Raw genomic sequence first — 9,185 nt, forward strand, 5'->3', positions numbered from 1 at the left:
GGAGGACGAGCCCGAGGCCTCGGCGGGGGACGCGTCCTTTGTGTGCTGCGACTGCGGGGCCGGCGGGCCCGGGAGGCCCTGCGCGGCTCCGGGGGAGTCCTCAGCGCCAGTTGTGAGACCTGGGAGTTGGCCGAGGGAGGTTAAACCTGGAAGGGAGGCAGAATTCAGAAGGGAGACCCACGCGTAGCGAACCCCCAGGTGCTCACGGTAAACAGACCTGGTGGGGCTTTGTTTTTATTTTCTCAAACGCCGTCGCTCAGTTTTCCAACAGGTAGGGGTTCAGATAGTCATCTAAGAGATGTTTTTGGATAGTGATCCAAAGAGATGTTTTTCAGCTGAACGGAACAGATCACCTCTCCCTTTCCAGAAGTCAGCGGTTGTTTTCCCGATCTAGGCCGTGTGTGCTGCCAAAAGGTGTGTGCTTTGAAAATGAGATAACTGTACGAGACAGTTGCATAAAATCCCCGCGGAAGCAAGTGCTCCAGTTCTTAACCATGAATCAACTGGGTGAGGTCACCGCTACGTACCTGGGATGCACGGGTCTTGGTGTGGTTAACCTGACGCTAACGCCGCAGTCCCGCTTTTGCTAGGACTGTGCGGAAGACTGGCAAGCACACGCTGAAAGGGCACATGGGTTTCTGTTAATCTTTGAAAACAACCTGAGACTGAAGTGTACTATGCTGTAATTGCAGGATTAGCTTGGAGATCACAACTAGCAACAACTGATTTGCTGGCAGGCGCAGGCACTTAGGTTTTCTGGAAGTGTTTGCTGCATGAGCAGCTGGTTCCCCAATCAACAGGCAAAATCACTTGGCAGGAATAGGTGTCACTGTCGGTGTGCAAAACTTCTTTAGGTAAAGAAGAAAGTGAAATATCTTCACGATAGTTTGAGAACTTAAGGTGTGCAGGATGACAAGGTTTTGCTGGTGAAACTTGGTGATTAGTGGAGAAAGTGTGAATTTTGTTCCTGTTTCTGTCGTGGATTCCTCCAAGCATGTAGGCGTTAAGGGCTTCGGTTATTCTGAGTTCATAAGCAGCAGGGTGGTAGCCAGGATACTTGGATTTTCCTGACCCTCTCTAGCAGAGTGCTGGCTGATGTAGCCACAGTATGGTGTGGGTGGGTTTAGGGTGGGGTTTTTTGTTTGTTTGTCTGGTTTTTGGTGGGTTTTGGGTTGGTTTGTTTATTGTAGATGCAGTTGTATTGGCAAAACTGCACTCTTTGGGCAATAGGTTGTTGCTGGTGGAGGGGGTGATGGTTTCTGTTGCACCAGTACAAACTGCAGCGCTGCCATTGTACTTGGAGATGTGTTAGAGGTGCTTTAAAGGGGTTGTAGCATTTGCATTTCGTCAATTCCACGGTGTCAATCAGCGTATTGGCTAGCCAAATGCGTTATGTGTAAGCACAGCCAAGGTTCTTATTTCTCTTTCACGCTACGTATCAGATCTGATGCCTTCATTTATCCGTCACGGTCCAACCATTCCAAGACGAACTGATATCTGTCCTCCTGACTCAACTTCTGCATATGCTTCTGCTGGAGATGGAATTGTTTCCAGAAACCAGAGTTTCCTTCGAACTCCAGTGCAGAGGCCGCCTCATGAAATAATGAGACGTGAAAGCAACAGACTGTCTGCGCCTTCCTATCTCGCAAGAAGTTTAGCGGATGTCCCTAGGGAATATGGCTCTTCCTCCCAGTCCTTTTTAACAGAAGCGAATTCTGGTTTGGAAAACGGAGATGCTGGTGCCCGCTGTTATTATTACGATCATTTTTTTGATGCCCAGAGGAGGCGGCAGTTAAACGATCGCGTACAGGAGGACTTCAGGTATTACGAACACAACAGCGATCTTTTCCAGAGGATGTCGCAGAATCACAGGAGACACGCTTCAGGTCAGTGTCACGTGGTGCTTTTTTAACAAGATGCTTTTGGTAAGGCTCCAGAGGTGTACCTGGATGATGGGGGTCGTGTTTTTCGGAGTTAACGCTGTGTGGGACAGAGCTGCTTTTTAACTGCTGTGATCTGAATACGCTGCCTGTTAGAATTAAGAACCTGATCACAAATACCCAGAAAGGAAGACTAACACTTATGCTAGGATTGAGTTATTAAATAAATGAGGTGAGGTTGAGCAAGTTTTCTTTTGAAGCCAAGCATATGTGCAGTTCCTCTACACCAGGTTGACTCAGTTGCTAGCTAGCAAGGAATGGTGTTCTTCAGGGGACATCTCCTGTTTTCATGACGTAGGGAATAACCAACAGCTCTAAATTGTAACGTTGCCATTGCATTTTTTAATTATTGTTACTGTATTTTAACTATCATCATGTTATTATTTAATTTTACTGTGTTAATTTGACCTCAATAATTAAAATCATTTATTATAACTAGTCAAAGAGAGGAATGAGGGCTTTGTGTAATTAGCAGAATGGCATGTAGTTAGTGCTGAAATTGACTTCCTAGTCCTTGACTCCTTGTTTTCTTTTAGCTTGTAATGTTGTTTGTAAACATGCCTGTTGCCCCCCTCAGTTTCATGGAACTTGCCCTTGTTTTCTAAAGGAAGAACAGCATTAGAAAGAAGAATCCGTTAAATACTACACCTTTGAAATAAGTGATTCTGTCTGTGATGACACCGAAGGTTAATTCTTAGGTGCGGTGCGCTGTTGTGAATCTGTTGGTAGAAAAAAGGGTCTGGGGTTACAATATTGGCCGTAGAAAGGTGACCTTAAAAGTAGTAAACTTGGCTGTGCTCGAGCACTGGGAAAACTCCATTGGAGGAGGAGGAGTTTGGAACAAACATTTCAAACCTGTAGGTAATGTACCTTCACTGGGAAATACCTTGTTAGTTCACTGTTACTTATAGTCTGTAAACAAAATAGTAAATAGTCTCTAGTGAATAAATCTCCTGTCTAAAAAACAAATCTGCTAGGAAGAACGTCGGCGTTTAAGGCTGCTGACCTTGTGTACGGAGTTACAACCCGGCAGTGCTTTGGGAGGGTTTATACTACAAAAACATTTCCATGAAAAGCGCCAGAAGGGGAATTCTGAAATGCCAAGGTTTAATTAAGACTGGCTACTTTAATCCTGGTTTATTTTGCTCAGTGCTCCTACGTCTGATCTACCTAGAGTTGCAGGAAAGCCCTCCGTCTCTGTCAGTTGTTGTTCAGCCAGCAGTCCTTGAACATCTACCTGGTCTGGATCATGAGCCTCTGTTTGCGTGTGCTGGGAGACTGGAGGGACGAGAGGCAGGAGGGGGAGGATTTCGTACACCAACCCATCGATTTAGCACTCAAAATGACCGCAGTAGCGGTGTGTGCTGAGGGAGAGGTCAGAAACTGGTGCTGCTGCTGGGCAGGCTGGGAACAGCGGTAGGTGGAAGTGGAGCTGTGGTAATGATGAAGTTTCATCTAGCAGACCTTTAAACCGAGCTGAAAGTAAAGCTTTACAGCTCCGTGTTTTTCTCAAGTGTAAAACACGGTTGGTTTTTGCTAAAAGTGCTTTTTACCGTTTCTCTACCCACCACCTGAGCGCTGGAAATCCTGGAGGAGCTGCTGGTAATCGGTTGGTCTTTGTCACCCACTCTCACATTTTTATATTTAATAGTTGGAACAAATTACTTTTTGATGAGTATATAATTTTAGGCATTTGTAGGGAGAGACAAAAAAGGTGAGCCTTTTGTCTGCCAAAGCATTGCTCTTTTCCTCTGGTGGGTTTTTGGTTTGGGGGGGGGGAGTTTTTTAATTGAGTTTTTGGTTTGTTTGGGCTTTTTTTTCTTTCAGCATGGAATATGAAGTCTTCAATTCCTCTTTCAGTTTTGTTGCAGTAAGAATATTGACAAAAGTCATTAACTTCTGTGCATCTTTTCAGGAATTGTTCTTTTTCTCAGTAAAAGAATTATGTAGCTAAAAATACAAAACCCCATAGTTTTCTTACTTTCTTCATCTCACCATTAAACTTTGTTTTATTTGAACCATCCATTGTCTTCAAACCTTCAGTGCTACACCACCCGTTCTGTAATTTCTGATTCCTTTTTCCCTGCATTCCAGAATACTGTCAGGCCTTTTTTACTTTTTTTTTTCCCTAAATTACTGTTTCCTTGCACATCTCCGTTGTTGTTTATAAGTGTTTCACCTAATCAAAATTCTTCAATTTTTTTTTTTTTAGTGTCCGTTTCAAACTGAATTCTAAGAGACTTTACCTGTCTTTCCTCGACATCTCTTTCCTCTCTTCTAGGTTAAAGGTTTGGGGAGGTCTGTGGTTGAAGTTATATCTGCAGTATAGATGGGAACTAACTTGTAACCAAGACCTCAGAGTTATTTGTACCTCTTTGAGCGGTAAGCTGAAAAATTCTTACGTGTCTATGAAAATTGCTGAGATAAAAGTCACAGTGTAAAGGGACTTTCTGGTGGTGGATTGTGAGCGGCTGACTGTGATGTCAGAAAAGCGATTAACCCTGTGAACAGAGAATCGGGTGCGCTTCAGTGAAAGTAGGTTCATCTCCTGTTAGAATGTGCCCCTTAAAAATTGCAAACTGTTTAATATAAGAGCAAAATAAATGCTAATTATTAAATGAAACCTATTTAGAGCTAAAGTAGCAGGGCTTTCCTTTTTAGGTGTGTACAATTCACTCATTTTTAAACAAATGGTAATTCCTGCCCTTTTGTGCTGATTCTGCAGTAATTTCTTCATAGCATGCTTTTTGAAGCTGTCCAAGTGCTTCCTGTCATTTCCTATTTGTGAATTTATGCTTACTTGGAACGCCCCGTTCCCTCTGACAAACGAGGTACTTGTGCTCAAGAAGTACCTCCAGATGCTTTGGAATGGGTTAGGAAGGCCTGGAAACTGCAGACCTGTCTAGGCAGGATAGCTAGCGAAACTTCTTTTTCCTATTTTATTATTACTTAACTCCCTTAAAGTTAAGCAGTTTGTTCATCTTCTCTTCCTATTCTTCATCCTGGTTTGGCGAGGGGAAGGGAGAGGATTTGGGCATCTTGAAAAAAACCTCTTGAGACAATTGGCTTAATTGAAGACAAATAGGAAGGACTTTGTGTGGCTTCAGCGCTTTGAAATGTGGTGGAAGCTAGTTGTGGGGAGTTCACAGACTCAGCAACTGCTCTGCCTGCATCAGCCCTGTGTCTGATAACAAAGTGGGACTTTCTCTCCAGCGGTCTCACTCTTTGCCCTTTACGCCGGGCTGCTTTGGCGGTACGATTATTCTCCTCTGCTTTCTAGCAGGCGGACTGAAGAACTTGCTCCGACCTTTCCTCCTAGCCTAAGAACTTCTTTCCAGGCAGAGTGCCTTTCCAGCAAAACCCCTTCGTTGGCCTGTGAAAGCAGTTACTCATCCCGCTTCCAGTTTTCTTTGTTCCATACTGAGGGAACAAACCAAACAGAACTTCCTTGACTGGGAAGGGTATTACATCTTTTTCACATGTGTGATGTTACTAGCTTAAGATAGGTTTTTAAGAGAAGAATATTAAACAGAGGAACTCTTTGGGTTGATAGCTTGTGGTGCTCGAAGTTAGAGTTAGGGTCCTGGTATTAGGAGACCCTGTTGTTGAAGATGTTGAAATATAGGGCCTGGCCTTGCTTAAAACTCGGAGTATTTTACGTCTTGGTAATACCAGTATGTATTAACATTAACAAATACCTCTTGGCCTGGTTGACAAGACCTCAAACTGAAGACACTGTATTGTACAAGAGAAGGAGAAAGCAAAGCCGTGTTCACTATGGAGGTGCTTTAAAAACAGCTCAACCAAAAACTACCCCAAACACATACCATTAGGACACAGAACTAACAAATGAAGCTGAACGAGTTCCAAAGAACCTGAAAAGGATTTACAGTTGCCTAAACTGAAATTTATCGTTGACCGTTCTTGAGGTTGGATAGTGCCAGTTGGGGGAGGTGATAAGGAGCTACTCATCCTTAAGCAGCGGAAAGGAGACTTTTAGCATTTGGAAAAAGCAGATGATTTACACAACTCTCTTCCTTGGGGAAGCAGGGTGGTTCGACCAGTGTGTTTTGTTTGTCCTGCGGTAGAGATCAGAGCCTCCACCAGGAGGAAAATGGCAGGTTTTACACCAGGTGTTTTGATGAAAATGGTTCACGTAGTAAGTTTGGAGTTATTTCCGTGCACGGTTTGCGTTGTGTTGTGCTAATCTGGTACCAGCCCATGATTCGGGGACTGTCCGCGGCGTGTGCAGTAGAACGTGAAGCTTCGGGCTGCGATGAAAATGCTCTGGGGCTCAGACCTGGCCTGAAGTTGAGACTCGGAAAGCATCATACTTGGGCAGTGGGGGACAGCAGAGGCAGTGCTCACCGGAGATGGTTTTAGGGTGTCTGGGAACTTTCTTCTTTGCTTTATACTTTGGATACTGGCTTGTACGTGTTCATTCTTCAAAGTGTTGCTCACAGTTGATACATACAGGTATATGTATTATATGTATAAAGGTCAATTTTCAGCTTCTTGTTGAGAATTGTAGCAGGAGCTCTGTCTCTTGCGTGTGTATCCACTCTCTCCCGAAGGAAGCATCTGCTGAGTTTTATAAAGAAAACCAATACACAGTTTCTTTTGATCTCTAGTAACCCCAGTTAGATAAACAAATACCCAAACTGTACTCCTTGCCCATTTGAATGCCACGGTGGGTTGATGGTGCTAAGACACTGAATAATACCAGACATCTGAAAACTTCTGGCACGCAGGATATTTCAGTGTGACCTGTCATTTTAAGGGGAAAATACACATTAAGCCTGTATGTGAGAGTCTACAACCTGAAGCGTTTGCAAGCGTCAGTTTACAACTCTGGCCTTTGGTTTCATAAGTGGAGTTTGCCAGTTGTAGAGGCTTGGAGCCCTCCTCTGAGCTGGTAACTGATGCAGCTACCTAGGTTTATCTTCAGGGTACGGCTCAGATTCTTTAGATAGAAAGTCCCAATGGCAAAATAGTCTATTTCTGTTCTGCTGTTGTTTTTGTTCTTTGCATCTTGGAAATCAAACCAAAGAAGCCGGTGTTGGGACAAACCACGTAGCTAGATTTAAAGGATTGTGAAAACCCAGAGCTGCCGGCGTTGCCTTTCCGTGGGCACAGCATCACTTTTTAGCCTGCTTTTTAGGCCATTTCTCTACATAACCTGGATTTTGGGTTTCCTCGCTACCCGAGTCCATCTCCCCGTCTTCCCAGGCTTTTGGATGAAGAGGTAGAGGCATCGTGGCAAGAGAGCTTCTGATGCAGAAGGTGGCTTGTGCAGCTTTTAATACCACCTGCCAGATGTTAACAGGCGTTAACCTTGACTCGAAGGAATAAATACCTGTGTCTTTGCTGTTGGAATTGTGTTGGGATTCAAGCACGAAGAACTGTAGGAAAAATACAGACGTGCTGAGGTTAAGAGTAAACAGAAAAATATGTGAAAGTTCCTTCCCTGGTCAAGTTGGTGTGTTCACATCTTCAGGTAGGGGTGTTTAATACTTGCTCTTTAAACGTACGTGAAGTTACAACACAGCGGTCCAGCCAACTGGAAAAAATACCAAATCTGTTTATCCCCAGTGCAGTGTTTTCACGAAGCTGAAATGTTTGTATTTTGCCAGTGGAATGAAAACAAAACCAGTGACATAAATGTAGCTAGGCTCTGAAATAGTTTCCCTGCCCCAGTACTGCTAAAGGTCAGGAAGCCTCCGGGATGTTTCTTCCCACTGGAAGCCAAGGTCCAGGTTGCTTAATCCCAGCGAGAGGAGGGAGCTGTCGCGTGAGCGCAGCCATCGCCTTTCCTTTACGAAGCTAACAGACAGGTGGGTGCTGTAATGAGAGGAAACACTTCGAGAACAGATAGTTGTGACAAGGCTAACAAAAAAGGTCTGGAGATGAGCAGAAATGTTCTGCGGAACAGGACTCAGGAGGAACTTGGAGAGACCTTTTTTAAATTTATTTTTTGTATTTATTCACGTGCTTTGGAGCCTTCCCATTATTTTATTGTTGAGGAATGCTATCCTTTGTTGGAATGACAGCCCATTCAGTCTGTCATCTTATGTGTAAACTAATGCTGAAGGTAGATGAGGGGTCCCTCGGCTGGCGGGCTGTGTTGTGTGTGAGCTGTGGAGAAGGACCGTGGCCTTTGTCGGCAAACGAGCGTGAAATGGCCTGAAAAGATAGCAGTTTTGTTGACTTTTTTCATTCAATGACCAAGCAATGATCACACGAAAATGTTATTTCTGAAAAAAGGAAAAGGTTGTATTCCTACCTAAAGGGGCTACTAGGAAGCTGTGGGGGATTTTTTACAAGAGCCTGTAGTGACAGGACAAGGGGTAACGGGTTTAAACTGAAAGTGGGGAGATTGAGATTTGACATCAGGAAGAAATTCTTCCTGGAGAGGATGGGGAGGCACTGGGACAGGTTGCCCAGAGAAGCTGTGGATGCCCCATCCCTGGAAGTGTCCAAGGCCAGGCTGGATGAGGCTTGGAGCAACCTGGTCTAGTGGAAGGTGTCCCTGCCCATGGCAGGGGGTGGCACTGGGTGGGCTTTAAGGTCCCTTCCAACCCAAACCATTCTGTGATTCTATGATGGAGCCGCTTTCTGGCTTCTAAGTGGGAGAAGGGTCACTCGTACCCCTTCCTCTCGCTAAGAAAAATGGTAACACACAGACTGGGAATACCGCAATCGAACTTTGGTTGTGGGATGAAAAGATAATTGGGATTTCTTTAAAGGCAGAGACTGTTTAACTGTAGAGCTGTGGGCAAGGGAACGTAACTACTTAAAAGGATTTTTAAAAGAGTTGGACTTGGGCCAGCACGTCCAGTGGGTAGTAGGCTTCCAAGGAATGGCGAGACCTTCAAAACTCTTCATGATGTCACTTATTTCTTGAGATTGAGGTTTTGGGGGGTTTCGGTTGGAGGGGTGTTTAGGTTTGTAGGTGGTTTTGTTTGTTTAGTTTTCTGTAATTACGGCTTTTATTTCAACTACCTTCCCAAGTATCCGTCATATATAGAGGAAAGAAAAAGATGAAATTGGAATTGTGTGGGTTGGAATTACGGGCTGGGGCAATCCCAAACACAAGGACAAGCTGGGTGGAGAATGGATTGAGAGCTGCCCTGAGGAGAAGGACTTGGGGTGCTGGGGGATGAAAAGCTGGACACGAGCCGGCCGTGTGCGCTGGCAGCCCAGAAAGCCAACCGGATCCTGGGCTGGATCAGGAGAAGTGTGGCC

General features: G+C 44.7%; 1 protein-coding gene across 1 annotated transcript in view; it reads left to right on the forward strand.

Annotated features, from left to right (window-relative positions):
• Window positions 1–1,444: 1,444 nt before the first annotated feature.
• The window catches only part of SAV1 (salvador family WW domain containing protein 1), a 10,841-nt gene continuing 3,100 nt past the window's right edge, over window positions 1,445–9,185 (forward strand). The window contains exon 1 of the mRNA XM_010156904.1: window positions 1,445–1,886. Within this exon, the coding sequence (XP_010155206.1) occupies window positions 1,448–1,886 (439 nt within the window). The 5' untranslated portion in view covers window positions 1,445–1,447. The remainder of the gene's footprint in view (window positions 1,887–9,185) is intronic.

This window comes from Eurypyga helias, unplaced genomic scaffold (assembly GCF_000690775.1).
Source record: "Eurypyga helias isolate BGI_N326 unplaced genomic scaffold, ASM69077v1 scaffold41058, whole genome shotgun sequence".
NCBI lineage: Eukaryota > Metazoa > Chordata > Aves > Eurypygiformes > Eurypygidae > Eurypyga > Eurypyga helias.